The sequence below is a fragment of the Mesoplodon densirostris genome, chromosome 18, assembly GCF_025265405.1.
Source record: "Mesoplodon densirostris isolate mMesDen1 chromosome 18, mMesDen1 primary haplotype, whole genome shotgun sequence".
Classification (NCBI taxonomy): domain Eukaryota; kingdom Metazoa; phylum Chordata; class Mammalia; order Artiodactyla; family Ziphiidae; genus Mesoplodon; species Mesoplodon densirostris.
The window spans coordinates 17,965,104-17,980,860 of NC_082678.1; the positions used below are offsets into that span (position 1 = coordinate 17,965,104).

General features: G+C 49.0%; 3 protein-coding genes across 8 annotated transcripts; 2 read left to right on the forward strand and 1 right to left on the reverse strand.

Moving 5' to 3' along the window:
* The first annotated feature begins 227 nt into the window (after positions 1-227).
* Positions 228-3,438, forward strand: SRSF2 (serine and arginine rich splicing factor 2). Of its 3 annotated transcripts, none has more exons than XR_009530381.1 (4): positions 228-835; positions 1,062-1,372; positions 1,651-1,754; positions 2,383-3,438. XR_009530381.1 is itself a non-coding variant. In XM_060081343.1 (3 exons), the coding sequence occupies exons 1-2, from the start codon at positions 474-476 to the stop codon at positions 1,363-1,365; spliced, it is 666 nt and encodes a 221-aa protein (XP_059937326.1). In that variant the 5' UTR covers positions 229-473; the 3' UTR covers positions 1,366-1,372; positions 2,383-3,438. The 3 variants fall into 3 exon arrangements, 1 of the variants encoding a protein (XP_059937326.1); XR_009530380.1 differs by lacking the exon at positions 1,651-1,754 and having other exon boundaries at positions 229-835; positions 2,383-2,491; positions 2,999-3,438; XM_060081343.1 differs by lacking the exon at positions 1,651-1,754 and having other exon boundaries at positions 229-835.
* Positions 3,439-3,695: 257 nt separating this feature from the next.
* On the reverse strand, positions 3,696-9,379 carry METTL23 (methyltransferase 23, arginine). Of its 3 annotated transcripts, none has more exons than XM_060081344.1 (5): positions 9,272-9,379; positions 5,611-5,715; positions 4,383-4,620; positions 4,213-4,297; positions 3,697-4,053 (listed from the first exon to the last, which is right to left on the reverse strand). In XM_060081344.1, the coding sequence occupies exons 2-5, from the start codon at positions 5,692-5,694 to the stop codon at positions 3,888-3,890; spliced, it is 573 nt and encodes a 190-aa protein (XP_059937327.1). In that variant the 5' UTR covers positions 5,695-5,715; positions 9,272-9,379; the 3' UTR covers positions 3,697-3,887. The 3 variants fall into 3 exon arrangements, with proteins under 3 accessions (XP_059937329.1, XP_059937327.1, XP_059937328.1); XM_060081345.1 differs by lacking the exon at positions 9,272-9,379 and adding an exon at positions 9,003-9,194; XM_060081346.1 differs by lacking the exon at positions 9,272-9,379 and having other exon boundaries at positions 3,696-4,053; positions 4,383-4,622; positions 5,630-5,699.
* Positions 9,380-9,552: 173 nt separating this feature from the next.
* Positions 9,553-15,152, forward strand: JMJD6 (jumonji domain containing 6, arginine demethylase and lysine hydroxylase). Of its 2 annotated transcripts, none has more exons than XM_060081342.1 (6): positions 9,553-9,889; positions 10,400-10,788; positions 11,242-11,528; positions 12,411-12,546; positions 13,012-13,105; positions 13,813-13,925. In XM_060081342.1, exons 1-6 carry the CDS (start codon positions 9,761-9,763, stop codon positions 13,834-13,836), a joined length of 1,059 nt encoding a protein of 352 aa, XP_059937325.1. In that variant the 5' UTR covers positions 9,553-9,760; the 3' UTR covers positions 13,837-13,925. The 2 variants fall into 2 exon arrangements, with proteins under 2 accessions (XP_059937325.1, XP_059937324.1); XM_060081341.1 differs by lacking the exon at positions 13,012-13,105 and adding an exon at positions 14,735-15,152 and having other exon boundaries at positions 9,560-9,889; positions 13,813-13,951.
* The last annotated feature ends 605 nt before the right edge of the window (positions 15,153-15,757 follow it).

Consider the following 15,757-nt stretch of genomic DNA (forward strand, 5'->3'; position numbering starts at 1 on the left):
GCAGCCGGAAGGAGCGTTTCGCGGGCTTTCCAACTGCCGGCGAATCCCGCTCCCCCTCCCATCAGCAGTGACTGCGCGCTTTTCGACCCGCCCGCGGGGCTCTGCGCAGGCGCGCCGGACAGGGGCGGGGCGCGCGGCAGGGACGTTACGGGGCGGGGCGAGACGAGCCAATCAGAGGATTCATTTCCGGGTGGCGCGGGCGCCATTTTGTGAGGAGGGATATAAACGGGCACTGGAGCCGGCCGCCGGCCCAGTTGCTTCTCTGGTGGAGGCGGGTGCGGAGCGTTTTCTCAGTTGTTGTCCTGGTCAGGCCTTTCCAAACGTTTCCACGCGGAAACCAACCGGCAGGGGAGAGGCGCGGCGTCGAGCCGAGGTAGTCTGACGAAACCGCCGCCGTAGCCGAGCGCGCGAGCCCGCTGGGGCGTTAGTCCGTCGGCGCGCAGTCACGGGCCCCGGCCCGACTCTTCAGAGCCATGAGTTACGGCCGCCCGCCTCCCGATGTGGAGGGCATGACCTCCCTCAAGGTGGACAACCTGACCTACCGCACCTCGCCAGACACCCTGAGGCGCGTGTTCGAGAAGTACGGACGTGTCGGCGACGTTTACATCCCGCGGGACCGCTACACCAAGGAGTCTCGCGGCTTTGCCTTCGTCCGCTTCCACGACAAGCGCGACGCTGAGGACGCCATGGACGCCATGGACGGGGCCGTGCTGGACGGCCGCGAGTTGCGGGTGCAGATGGCGCGCTACGGCCGCCCCCCGGACTCGCACCATAGCCGCCGGGGACCCCCGCCCCGCAGGTACGGCGGCGGTGGCTACGGACGTCGGAGCCGCAGGTAAGCGGGTGGGCGTCGCGGCCGGGGCTCCAGGAGGGCCTGGGTGACTCACAAAGGCCTGCCGGGGACACGTGGTGGCGGCTGGGCAGAGCCGGCGAGCTGCGAGAGGGCGGGGGCCCCCTTCTCGCGACCAGGGAAATGGCGTCTGGCGGCGAGATAATGGCGGTCTGGGCGGGCGGGCGGGCGGGGCCGCGCAACCCTGACGCGCCGCCGTCCCTGTCCGCAGCCCTAGACGGCGTCGCCGCAGCCGATCCCGGAGTCGGAGCCGGTCCAGGTCCCGGAGTCGATCTCGCTACAGCCGCTCCAAGTCTCGGTCCCGTACTCGCTCAAGATCGCGATCAACCTCCAAGTCCAGATCGGCGCGAAGGTCCAAGTCGAAGTCCTCGTCTGTCTCCAGATCTCGCTCGCGGTCCAGGTCCAGGTCTAGGTCCAGGAGTCCTCCACCCGTGTCCAAGAGGGAGTCCAAGTCCAGGTCGCGATCCAAGAGCCCTCCCAAGTCTCCTGAAGAGGAAGGAGCGGTGTCCTCTTAAGCAAATGGTAATGTCTGCGGGGCTCCGAGGCTCATGGCCCGAATTCAGAAATGGGGTTTGGAGTAGTTGTTTTGATCCGATTAATATAAAAGTGACTCCTCATGTTAGGAGTGCTGCTCTGAGCTAACTCAGCTTTGGGAGTAAAACTGAAGAGAGGGGTCTGCAGAAAGGATGTGTATGAAGCTTAGATAATAATGGCTGTTTCATAAACTGTTTTGAGACCTATTAATGAAAATGACTATTTCTTGCTGTTTTTATCCAACGTCTGCATTTTCCCCTTTAAAGCTGCGGTCTCCTGTTTGATAAAAGAATATTGGCCAGTATTGCAGATTTTAACTGATTTGGCTGATCCTCCAGGGACCAGTTTCTGTGGGCGTGTATTGGAGCAGGTTTGTCTTTAAATGTTAAAGATGCACTATCCTCTTAGAGAAAACAATCAGTTCAACTATTGTTGTGCTGACTGGGACTTCATATTCTAATGGATGTGGCGCAAACGAATTGCAAAAACGAAGCAATGAACTTTTGGAACCAAAAGTACAGGTATTGATTGCACTGGGTGGGGAAAGGATAGTGTGTCTTTAACTCTCAAATTGTTTGGTCCTATTTTTTAAAAGGAAAGGGCCCTAAGTAGCTCAGATGTTAAAAGCATTCTGAAATGCCAAATGTTTCATTTGAAAACTAAAAACTTAAAATGTAGACTAATTGTCTGATCTCGAGTTGCTTTTGTTTGGATACAGCCCTCTTTTTTTTTTCTTTTCCTTTTTCCCCCCTTACCATTTTTCATCTGGGTTATTTGGCCAAGAATACATAAACACAAACTTTAAATGCTGATGGTAGCCTTTGTGAAATTTTCCTAATTGGGCCTTTAAAAAACTGTGATTAGTGGCTGGTTGGAACCTTTCTGTAACCTACTGGTTTCACCAGACCCTTAGTAAGTACTGAAATTAAAACCATGTGCACCTTTGGTGACTTCATAATAATGGAAGGTGAACTGAACTTATTTTTTTTCAAACCTAGATGTGTCGACAAGCAACATAAAGGAAGACTTGGGGGAAAAGGACCCACGTACTCAGTAGTACTCAGTCCACTGAAGAGTCCTTGGAACAAGCAACTGGCTATTGAAAAGGTTATTTTGTAACATTTTGTCTAACTTTTTACTTGTTTTAAGCTTTGCCTCAGGTGGCAAACTCATTTTATGTGCCATTTTGTTGCTGTTATTCAAATTTCTTGTAATTTAGTGAGGTGAACGACTTCAGATTTCATTATTGGCTTGGATATTTGAGGTAAAATTTCCTTTTTGTTTATATAGTGCTGACTTTTTTTGTTTGAAATTAAACAGATTGGTAACCTAATTTGTGGCCTCCTGACTTTTAAGGAAACGTGTGCAGCCATTACACACAGCCTAAAGCTGTCAAGAGATTGACTCAACATTGCCTTCATACCTTAAAATTAAAAACCTACGAAAGTTGGTGTAAATTGTTTGTATATGTTATTTACCTTCAGGTCTAAATGGTAAACTGAACCCAAATTTGTATAAAGACTTTTCAGGTGAAAAGACTTGATTTTTTTTTTTTAAAGGATTGTTTACCAAACACAATTCTAATCTCTTCTCTTATGTATTTTTGTGCACTAGGCGCAGTTGTGTAGCAGTTGAGTAATGCTGGTTAGCTGTTAAGGTGGCGTGTTGCAGTGCAGAGTGCTTGGCTGTTTCCTGTTTTCTCCTGATTGCTCCTGTGTAAAGATGCCTTGTCGTGCAGAAACAAATGGCTGTCCAGTTTATTAAAATGCCTGACAACTGCACTTCCAGTCACCCGGGCCTTGCATATAAATAACGGAGCATACAGTGAGCACATCTAGCGATGATAAATACACCTTTTTTTTTTCTTCCTCTCCCCCCCAAAAATGGTAAATCCGATCATCTTTATGTATGAACTTAAAATGTGGAAAATGTTAAGGAAACAAATGGTTTGTAACTTTGTAAGTACTTATAACATGGTGTATCTTTTTGCTCATGAATATTCTGTACTATAACCATTGTTTCTGTAGTTTAATTAAAACGTTTTCTTGGTGTTAGCTTTTCTCAGAATATGTCTTGGTCTTTTTTCCCCCGTTTATTTGAAAGACCTGTGCAATTATCTTGTGAATGTTACTGACTGTATAGAATGAAAGTGAAATGTTTAGTAGTTGATTTTTCCCCCCTAAGTTATAAAGTGGAAATGCCAGTTCAGTACCTACTATCCTCAATGCTCTAAGGTAGCACTTTGTTAAGGTTTTGAGTAACCCTCTTCTCATAACCTAATTTATGCCCTATTTTAATGACTTAGGAACAATCGAAGTTCTTTTTCTTATAGGAGTTTTAATTTTTGTTTTAATGGTTATGTGACCCATCACAGTCTAAAGCCAACAGATCTGACCATCTTCAGATCCACTGTACTCAAGCTGAAGTGGTCTGAGTCACACGGTTGGCTTGCCAGGTTGCTAATCAGTATTGACATTGTCCCAAAACAGCTTTTAGGTATAATTCAGAGACTGTCCTTTGCAAAGGAGATGACCAGCATTTCAACAGTATGTCTTCCTGGAAGGGCAGATTCTGCTATATCTTCTTTGTCTGCACCAAAAGACTCCAGAGGAATGTGGACACATTTCATGTCCCATTTGTAGAGCAAAGCTTCAAGTGACCAGTCAGCACTGAAAAAAATAAATTATTTTTTAAAAACCAAGCTTTTCCTGTTTTGCTTTAGATATATTCTCATTATATCCTTAAACTACACACTGAATGAGTATAGTAGTAAGGCTTGGGTTCACTTCTAATAAAATTGGGAGTAAAGCAGGATTGTTCAGGCTTACCTTCTTACCTGGTAGGTAGACCACAATTGGACCTTGGGGTTCTTCTGCATCAAAAAGTAAACTGTAGTTAAAATGTCTTCAAAGTCTGGGAAGAAAAAACTTCTTAATAGACTTTAATTCCATTGTATCTCTGACTAAATTTACTACTGAGAAGAGCAAAAAAGGTTTACCTTCTGGTTCAAAGAACACATCGGATGCAAGAATAATGTCTTGTGGTGGTAGAGCCAGAAGATCCCGAGATACATGACCCCATGTGAGTCCCACAACACGCACCTGAGGCAGGTTATTCGTTTGGCAGCTTTGCCGACAGACCTCCAGACAGTGAGGCGGCTCTGCACTGTCTGACAGTGTCACGTCAGCCCCACATTTTGCAGCCACGATTCCTGGAAGGCTCACTCCAGCTCCAATCTAACGACGAAGGTTTTGCTTAGAACCGCAAAGAATTAATGGATCTTGGCAAATGATTTCTCATTTCATGCTTGCATTGGTCAGTGTGTAAAGAGAGTTTGCCATAATTTAACACTGCTTTACTATGTGGAGCTTGCTCCAAATTTGTCATGGCAGTTCTAAGTGGGTCAAAGGAGTTATAGTCGTTTCTGCATTTTAAAGGGCCCTCAATTCTGCAACTGAGTTAACCCTTAAACGGGTTTGAACTGTGAGGGTCTGTGATCTAGAAGGAGCTAATATAAAGGACACCGGGTCTCTAAAATCTCAGTGGGTGATGTGGATGCACAACCAGCCATTCAGTTGTTAATACCAATTATAAATAGCTTTCATGTGGCTAAAACCTGACAGGTCTGCAACATGACTTTCTTATGTTTAACGGGATTTTCCAGTTGGGTCTTGAGAGCAGCAAGGAGCTTAAACATACTAAGGAATAATACCAAGGGGTGCCTTCATAAATATTACTATTCATATCAGTTGAAACACATGCTTCCTGTTTGAGGATGGGCATAGAGATTCCCGACCTTTACCCAATTGCTGACAATCATCACTACTTTGGGCCAGAAGTAAGCACCAAGTGCCTTCAATTCATTTACATGGTTTTGCAAAAGTTAAGAGGTGTTCTTAAGCTTCTGTATTTAGTCTTTGGGTTTAAGCATAGTATTTCTGCTGTAAGCCTTAAGCAGTCTAGCAAGATGGAGTGGTGAGAAAGAGCATGGGATACATTTTAAAACTAAAAGGCTAGACAGTAAATACTAGTGTTTGTGGACCACATATGGTCTCTGGTGCATACTTTCTTTTTAAACACTTTTAAAAACATTCTTAGCTCACCTGCCTCACAAGCTGGCCAGATCATCCCTGACTTAAAAATATCTAACAAAACCCAATAACCAGCATATAGACTTAAACTGGAAAATAATCTAGGATTTTTGCAAACCTCAAGGGCACTTGTACCTCTAAGACAGCCTTTCCTGGCAGAGATCCTCTGTGAAACCACAGGTACTGGGCCAGGACCACAGCACAGGGCCAAACATACATTCCATATTGAAGATGCAGGACCTGAAAAGAATTTTTTTGTATGCCATAAATAACTCATGCTGGAAGTCAGAATATTTATACAGGGCTTCCCTGGTGGTGCAGTGGTTAAGAATCCACCTGCCAGGGCAGGGGACACGGGTTCAAGCCCTGGCCCAGGAAGATCCCACATGCTGTGGAGCAACTAAGCCTGTGCACCACAACTACTGAGCCTGTGTGCTGCAACTACTGAAGCCCACAAGCCTAGAGTCCGTGCTGCGCAACAAGAAGTCACCGCAATGAGAAGCCCGAGCACCGCAACAAAGAGTAGCCCCCACTTGCCGCAACTAGAGAAAGCCCATGCGCAGCAATGACAACCCAATGCGGCCAGAAATAAATAAATGTGTTTTTTAAAAAAGCATATTTATACAACAATTACTGAGCGCTTGGCCCTGGCATCCATTACAAAAACAACAGTTCCCTCTCTCCAGTTTGCATCCTATGGTGGGGGGAGGGTCGGGATATAAAATTGCAATACCATGTGATAAGCATTCTTCATACCTTCATTTACTCAACAAGAGTTTATCCAGGGCCTGAGTGGCTTAGTGGCTATTATAGGCTGAGGATGTAACTCTTGGAATATGAACTACATACACATATATTTATCTCCTACTGGGGAGAGACAAGCAACAAGTAAGCAAGTGGATATTTTTGGTTGCAACAAGCACAATACAACAGGGTAATGTGAGAGAAATGGGAGTGGGCAGTGACCACAAGGTGTCTCCTCAAGATAGGGAGAGAGAATGATTCAGGCAAAGGCCCTGAAGCAGGAACTGAAAAGCCTCTCGCTGGGCACAGAGAGCCCTGGCAGTGTGGGCCTGAGGGCTGGAGGCAGGGCTGCGTAGTACAAGCACAGGTCAGAGGGAAGGCAGAGGCCAGACTTGTGAGGTCTTGTAGGGCACGGGAAGCTTTGCTTTTATTTAAGTGCAGTGAGAAGATACTGGAGGGGTTTAAGCACAGGCATAACCTGGTAATGCTAAGGAGGAACAGTGGGGTTCTAGGATGACATCCTAGAAGAGGTTTGACTAAGAGCTGAATCCCGCAGTTAGGAAGGTAGGCAACTTACAAAGCCTTTGGGGAGGCACTGAATGATGAGAGCATGGTATTTAGGGAGACAGGGTAACATAGCTCAGGACTCTGGAATGAGCCTGCCTGAATTCCAACTTGAGATCTATAATCTACTAGCTGTGTGACCTCACTCAAGTTATTTAACCTTTGTGCTTCAGTTTCCTCAACTGCAAAATACTATCTTCATAGAAAGGTTAGGAAGATTCAATGAAAACTACCTAGTGCAAAGTAAGTATACAAAGTTAGTGATTGCTAAACTGCAAAATCGCAAGACTTTGTTTGCTAGAGCAAAGGGTGCCCCTCCTGGGGAGGTAGGAAAGGAGGCTGAAGAGGTAAAAATATCAAAGGTGAAGGAACTGAAGGTCTGAACCTAATCATTCAATACACTCAACAAAAATATTGGTGCCTAAAATACGCTAGGCATGATTAAAATGCCTGCCCTGGTGGATTTTACCCAGGAGTACAAGGAAGGATTTCTGACCTGAGGAGTGAGTTATGCAGATTTAGGTGTTAAAAAAAAAAAAAAGTGTATCTGTTTTCACAAGGCGTATCTTCACCCACTCCCTAAATTTGGGAAGAAATCCAAAGGAGGTCAGGAGGGCTTTCCTGGCAGTCCAGTGGTTAAGACTCCACACTTCCACTGCAAGGGGCACGGGTTGGATCCTTGGTCAGGGAACTAAGATCCCATACACCGCGTGGCGCGGCAAAAAAAAATCCAAAGGGGTATTTCAACGTGCAGGCATTTATAAACTGCCAGAAATGGGTTCCACTCCTCCTTTTAAGCTGTTTCTCATATTTAAACTGCTACTGCCAATACCTACACCACCAGGTGCTGTTATACATGAAAAGATGCTCAACATCACTAATCATTAGAGAAATGCAAATCAAAACTACAATGAGGTATCACTTCACACTGGTCAGAATGGCCATCATCAAAATATCTATAAACAATAAATGCTGGAGAGGGTGTGGACAAAAGGGAACCCTCTTGCACTGTTGGTGGGAATGTAAATTGATACAGCCACTATGGAGAACAATATGGAGGTTCCTTAAAACACTAAAAATAGAACACTACCATATGACCCTGCAATCCCACTACTGGGCATATACATACCCTGAGAAAACCATAATTCAAAGAGTCATGTACCACAATGTTCATTGCAGCACTATTTACAATAGCCAGGAAGCAACCTAAGTGTCCATCGACAGATGAATGGATAAAGAAGATGTAGCACATATATACAATGGAATATTACTCAGCCATAAAAAGAAATGAAATTGAGTTATCTGTAGTGAGGTGGATGGACCAAGTCTGTCATACAGAGTGAAGTAAGTCAGAAAGAGAAAAACAAATACCTTATGCTAACACATATATATGGAATCTAAAAAAAAAAAGAAAAAGAAAAAGGTTCTGATGAACCTAGGGGCAGGACAGGAATAAAGCCACAGATGTAGAGAATGGACTTGAGGACACGGGGAAGGGTAAGCGTAAGCTGGGACGAAGCGAAAGAATAGCATTGTCATATATACACTACCAAATGTAAAATAGCTAGTGGGAAGCAGCCGCATAGCACACGGAGATCAGCTCTGTGCTTTGCGACCACCTAGAGGGGTGGGAAAAGGAGGGTGAGAGGGAGACTCAAGAGGAGGGGATATGGGGATATACGTATGCATATAGCTGATTCACTTTGTTATACAGCAGAAGCTAACACAACACTGTAAAGCAATTATACTCCAACAAAGATGTTAAAAAAAAATGAAATACTGCAATGTGAAAGTGCTTTGAAAAACTGGAGGTATATAAAATATAATTGCTCTTGAGAGAGTTCGGGGGCAGCCATGAGCTGAAAGGAAGCAATGCCAGCCTGATAAACTTTATTTGGTTAGTGAGGGCTGGAAATCCCTTCCCCTCCCCACCAGAAACTGAAATAAGAAGCCCTTCAACAAGATCAAAAAAATATTAGGTGTCAAGAATGCCACTTTTCTGGCAAGAAATATTAGGTATGGAAAGGCCTCCTTCCTAGCAGGGTCTTCAAATTTCTTACTGAAACACATTTAATCTGCCAAACATCTTCATACCAAACGGTTTCGCTCTGTGGTCCACCCTAAGGCGGGAAGCCGCGGACCCCCCTCCCTATAGCCCCTGGTCGGCTGAGAACCGCTCCAGCCCCACTGCGCTTCCCGGCGAGTGCCTCCGCACGCACCTGCGGGACGCAGACTTCCAGCACGGCCCCCTCAGCTCCCAAGCCCGGCTCCTCCGAGAACCGAAAACGCTTGGCCCGGACCACATGCCCTCGGAGGCCACGCTCGGTCGGAGGGGAGTCGGTGGCCCCCGGGCAGGCCGGGAGCAGGGGAGTGCGCCGGGTCGCCAGGCTGCCAAGCTGCACGCGCGGGTGCTCTCAGACCGGCTAGGGCCGTCTCCCGGCGCCACGTCGGGTCGCTACTACCCGACGGCAAAAGGGGGTAAGCACACCTCGGGCGACGAAATGGCCACGTGGCGAGAACAGACCCGAAACCCGGCCAACAACACACACTGCAGGAGGCCCCGGCTGTGAGCCGGACGGAAACCTGCCACGAAGGAACTGCTGGCTGCCGGAAGTGACGCGAACCGCAAGGGGGTGCGGGAGAGGCGGGGCCGCAGCGAGGTGGTGCCTCGACCATCTTGACCTTCCCAACATGGCGGAGACCCGGCGTGTGTGAGGGCGGACCCCAGAGGCTCAGAGGCCAATAGCTTATCGCAAGAGGCCGTGGGGGGCGGAGAAGACGGCCGACGCAGGCCCAACCCGAGGCTCGGGAGGTGGTTAGGGAGTGAATTTTCTGGAAGGCGACTTTAAAGGCGCCGGGCTGGAGGGAAGGACGTTTTGGTGCCGCCGCCGCCGCCCGGGTCGGGGAGGGGGACGCACTGGTGGCAGGAAGCGAGCTGCGCCGGGGTCGTCGCGGAACCAGCTGGTGACCCTGCAGAATGAACCACAAGAGCAAGAAGCGGATCCGCGAGGCCAAGCGGAGTGCGCGGCCGGAGCTGAAGGACTCGCTGGACTGGATCCGGCACAACTACTACGAGAGCTTCTCGCTGAACCCGGCGGCCGTGGCGGTGAGCGGGCCGCGATCGCGGGCCGGGCGGGGCACGGGCATCCCCGGGAGCTGCGCACCTCTACCGGGGCCGGGGTCCGCGCCCAGCACGGCCCCTGGAGTTACGATGGGCTCGCCCGCACCCCCGCGGAGGTCGGGGTCATCGGGGCCCAGATCCCAGGGTGGGCCTCCTTCTATGCGCCGCAAACGCGCCTGCCGAGGCAGCTGGAGTTCCACGCCCCTGATGCCCTTCACGACGCCTGTCACCCCTGCATCCCTTTGGGCGGCGGGGCCCTTGGGACCCTGGCTGTCAAAAGCCACGAGTGGAAGACGCGAAGCCCCCCTTCCCTGATGGCGCTGGGTGTGCAGTGCCCGAACGCACGCAGGTCCTTTTCCCCTCCCTAAGAGGAGCCGGAAATAGAATCTGTTTCCTTGGGTATGTGATTGCTAATTGGCCTTGGGGGACACCCTTAACTGCCGCCGGACTTTTTTTTTTTTCTTTAATGCGATAGGTCTTTTCTGATTCCCTCAGGACAATGTGGAAAGGGCAGACGCCTTACAGTTGTCGGTGGGTGAATTTGTGGAACGTTACGAAAGACCATACAAGCCCGTGGTTCTGCTGAATGCCCAAGAGGGCTGGTCCGCGCAGGAGAAATGGACTCTGGAGCGCCTCAAAAGGAAATACCGGAACCAAAAATTCAAGTGTGGTGAGGATAACGACGGCTATTCCGTGAAGATGAAGATGAAATACTACATCGAGTACATGGAGAGCACCCGAGATGACAGCCCCCTTTACATCTTTGACAGCAGCTATGGGGAGCACCCCAAAAGAAGGAAACTTTTGGAAGACTACAAGGTGCCGAAGTTCTTCACCGATGACCTTTTCCAGTATGCGGGGGAGAAGCGCAGGCCCCCTTACAGGTAAATGCTGGGCAGTGATGTGGTTACAATCTTGTCTACAGCAGCAGGGGCAGCTGAGCGCAGTCAGCTAATCTATTTCCAAAACAGTGAGTGGTTCTCTCTTGGCTGCACATGGCACTTACTTAGAGGGCTTCTGTTGCCTGCCCAGGGCCTCCTGCCTGGGCATCAGGATTTCTGAAAGCTCCCCAGGTGATTCAAACGTGCAACCAAAGTTGAACCAGTGATCTCTAAGGGACGTTTTTATAGTTCAAGTCCAGCAGTAAGACATGTCGGTGATTTTTCCTTTTTCTGTTAGGGGTCAGTCCATGCACAATTCCCTCAGCATTTGTGTGTACCAGAATTTGTGTGGTCTTTGAAATAATGATAACATGTTTGTGTAAAATTAAAGCTTCTTTTGTGGTGTGTATGTGTGGTTAAATTACACTTCACATCTTGGATGTTTCCATCCTTTAGGTGGTTTGTGATGGGGCCACCACGCTCTGGAACCGGAATTCACATCGACCCTCTGGGAACCAGTGCCTGGAATGCCTTAGTCCAGGGCCACAAGCGCTGGTGCCTGTTCCCTACCAGCACGCCCAGGGAACTCATCAAGGTGACCCGAGAAGAAGGAGGGAACCAGCAAGATGAAGCTATTACTTGGTTTAATATCATCTATCCCCGGACACAGCTTCCAACCTGGCCACCCGAATTCAAACCCCTGGAAATCTTACAAAAACCAGGAGAGACTGTCTTTGTACCAGGTACAGATGAACTGAAAGTACATTCTTTGATTTCAGTAATTTGTAATTTTGGAACACAACTATGTAGGGAGAGTCAAAGAAATCCCTCTGCACGCTGACTCTGGGTGAACTGACTGGTTCCCGCCTCTGACCGCGATGTGTTGCTGTGTGGTCACGTGCTCAGGGGGCTGCTGTCCACGTTTCTTGTAACCTGAATGTATAATGACTATTGATAAACTTCCTGTATGTAGAGAGCCTATTCGTTTTTATTCCTAGTAGATACTTAGTGTCTTTGTTTATTGAATATGTTCAGTGACTTGTGCTTATTTCTAGAAATGGGGTTTTTGATCAGTGTAGCACTGGGTGGATTGAGTCAGGAAATAGTGACTTAAGAGCCAAGAGGCAGGAAATCCTACACCTGAAAACTACACTTTGTTTTGATAGGTTGAGTGTTGGAAGTAAGGGTGTTTAAGATGGGCATCCTCCATCTAGAAACTGAAGAACTTGCTGCCTTTACAGTTTTGGTCACAGCTTTGGATTAACAGGGTTTGACACATTTATTCTGTAAAAGGGCCAGACAACAGATATTTTAGGCACTGCGGGCTGGATAGTCTGTGTTGTAACTGCTCAGCTCTGCCCAAGTGGCAGGAAAGCAGCCATGTACAATCCATAAATGAACAGGTGCAGCCACGCTCCAGTAAAACTTTATACAAACAGGTCGTTGGTGAGTCCTGCCCTCAGGAGGAGCATTTGCCTCGCTGGGTCCTGTGTCTCTAAAGCTGTCCCTTGTGGACAGGAATCGCCAGGTTCTGAAGTCTGTGTTATTTGTTATGTGAAGTTTATGTCATGGAGCGACTGTGTGTAGAACCAATCCTGTTTAACTGTTTACTTGTTGGATTTCAGGAGGCTGGTGGCACGTTGTCCTCAACCTTGACACCACCATTGCCATTACCCAGAATTTTGCCAGCAGCACCAACTTCCCTGTTGTCTGGCACAAGACGGTAAGAGGGAGACCAAAGTTATCGAGGAAATGGTATAGGTGAGAGACTTTTTCTTATTTTTGCTTTGTTCCAACTTCTACCCCAGAGATAAAATGGAAAGAGTCCACTGATGCCATAACATGCGCTGATTTTAGACAGGCCTGGGAAAAGCTGGGGCCGCAAAACCTCACGGGTAGAGGAGAGTGGGTCCAAGGTCAGGGCTAGTCCTCCGGATATTTGTCAGCCTTGAGGTGACAGGGTAAGACTGCATGTTTGATTGAAGCCAGTCAGTCAAAACATGGTCATAATTGGGATTGTTCCTCGTTTTCTGTTTTGTTTTCGTTTTTGTTTTTGTGTTTTGTTTCCCAAAGCTAGCACTAGCAAAGGAAGCCATTTCGTTTGGGTTTTATTTTGGTTATTTCTTTTTCTTACCGCAAAGCATTATTCCCATTTGAACTTATGACCTTCAGTTCTTGTGAGCGAGGTGACTGCCCTGGAGACTTAGCTCCTCTGTTTATCCACAGAACAGATACAGCACGGGCAGCGGCAGTGCAAGCCACCCCCAGCCACCCCGTGCCACTGTGTCCCAACCCTGACCTGGAGGGACCAGCTCTCGGGGTAAGAGAGGGATTCTGGCTTGTTCAGTGCTCAGCCTCCCTGCTGAGAGGGCCAGCAGGGGTGGTGGCTTTGTTCTCCCCAGACTCTCGGGCATCCGAGGCCCACTGACTGTGTCCAGCAGGCTGCTGCGTGCTGCCACTTGGTCATGCTGAAGGCCGTCCTGAACAGCAGGTCTTTTGTCCCTGGCTGCAGTGGCCGCCAGAATAGGTTCCAAAGGGGAGGGCTGCCTGCTGCCCCGACAGTCCCATTCAGCTTCATCTTCCAGTGAGGGGGGACCCTCTCTGTTGCTTGATACTTCTTGTCTCTTACAAACCAATGTCACCAAGCCCAGCTCCCATCATTAAGTACTGTGCTGTGGAAAGGAGAGGTTAAAAAACAGCAGCTAGGAAAGGTTCAGGGAAAACTACGAGCGAGAGAGATTGTTTCTCCCGAGGGGAGAACTAAGACTAACTCAAGGAAGATTTGCCTCACGTCTCAGCAGCACGTCTGTCTCGTCTGCACAGTGGGTAGCAAGTTGTGTGTGGCTAGTTTTCCTTTCAGGAAAGCCTGAGCAGCCTGGGGGGTTTCGTCCCCAGCCTGTGGATCCGCGTGTCCTCACCGCTGTACAGGCGCGTCTAGGAGAGACAGGGCTCAGCTCTGAGTCTGGGGTACTGCGTGAGGGCGTCGCTGCCTGTCCCAGCACTGAGGACCCGGGTCTTGTCTCTCAGGATCTTGAGGCAGGAGCACCCTGAGTTAGCAGTGCTGGCTGACTCCGTCGACCTGCAGGAGTCCACGGGGATCGCCTCCGACAGCTCCAGCGACTCGTCCAGCTCCTCCAGCTCCAGCTCATCTGACTCGGACTCGGAGGTGAGTCCGTGCTCGCGGCCTGTGCCTCCGGGACCGGTCGCCCTGAAAACCAGCTGTGACTTTCCCGCCTCCTACCCGGGAGGGAGGACGATGGGAACGTGTTCCGCTTTCTTCCAAGAACTACAGCTGCCCACATTCTTGCTGTGGGGTGAATTTTGCCCATTTTATAGCTTTGCGCATATTAGCGAATCGTTACAATAATCTCTAGAGGTGAGAGGAGTGTCTGGGGATTCTGTAAATGACCCGGGATCACACAGCTAGCGGACAGTGGTGTCGGGATTCAACCTCCAAGAATTCTCCAAACTCAAAGCCCACATTAAGAATATACCCCGTGGATAGTAAATTATAAGCCTAGAAACTCAGCAAATTCAGTCACTTTGTTTAAGCTAACACAACACTGGGTAAGAGCATCTGTGCTTTTAGCAGATGAAATGCCTGTCTCATGACTGTGATCCACTGATCCTGCCTCCTCTTTGGAGGAGGCCATGTGTTTTATGAGTGTTAAGTGCTGTGCGGTGAAATTCCACGATGCCATCGCAAGGTGCTGGCTCTCACACAGTCTTAGAGGGGGATCTTGATTTCAAACAAACAACCCTTCTGTTAGAGAACACTGGAGGGACCCTTGGGGTCTGAGGAGACGGATATCCCAACTGTGTCCTAAATGGCCCTTTTGCCTCAGGGAGGAGCGGACAGTATCGTGCCGTCTCCTGAGGGCAGAGGTTCGTTTAGCGAAGAACTGGGCTGCATCCGACCGAGCCCCTGTTTTTCTCCTCCCGTGTCCAGTGTGAGTCCGGCTCTGAAGGCGAGGGGACGATGCACCGCAGGAAGAAGAGGAGGACGTGCAGCGCAGTGGGAAACGGGGACACCACCTCCCAGGACGACTGTGTGAGCAAAGAGCGCAGCTCCTCCAGGTGACTGCGCGTGGCTGTCGTCTGTGTGCAAGGACGTGCCTGCAGCCTGCGGCGGGGCCCTGGGGGGCAGCCTTGTGGATCCTGCAGACCCGGGAGGGCCAGCGAAAGCCAGAGAATGAGGATGCTCTGGGAATGGGAGTCCAGTCACTTAGCATTTGCCACAGTAGCTTTTTTCTCCGCTACCGATGCAAGTGAACGTGGCTTGTTTTATGCATAAGGGCGAGAATCTACGTGGATGGTGCCAAGGGAACCCTTTACATTATTTAATAATAAAAGTTAAATTCATTTTATATCTTGGAAATATTTTTCCTGGAGAATACCAGAATCTCCCCTTGTTGCTCTTCTTGTCATGATCTTGGGAGGAGATGGTGATTCCGCTGGTGGGTGCCCTTGATGGGGAAGTGATAGTTACCGCAGTAAAGGAAGAGAATGCTGAGAAGTTACCCCATATCTTCTGAAGAGCCTGAGGCGTGGCCTCCTGCTTATTCTCCCAGTTTGCCACTGCTGCTTTGAGTGCTTGCAAATTCCTTATAAAATCTTAATCATGTCTCCAATGGGTTTTTGTTTTTGTTTTAAACCCTATAGGATCTAAATAAATTAAAACTTGAGATAAAAATCCATAAGCTAATCTTTTTTTTTTTTTTTCGGTACGCGGGCCTCTCACTGCTGTGGCCTCTCCCGTTGCGGAGCACAGGCTCCGGACGCACAGGCTCAGCGGCCATGGCTCACGGGCCCAGCCGCTCTGCAGCATGTGGGATCTTCCCGAACCGGGGCACGAACCCGTGTCCCCTGCATCGGCAGGCAGACTCTCAACCACTGCGCCACCAGGGAAGCCCCATAAGCTAATCTTTTGGCAAGCACCTGCTCTGGTGCTGGGCACACGACAGGCTCCCAC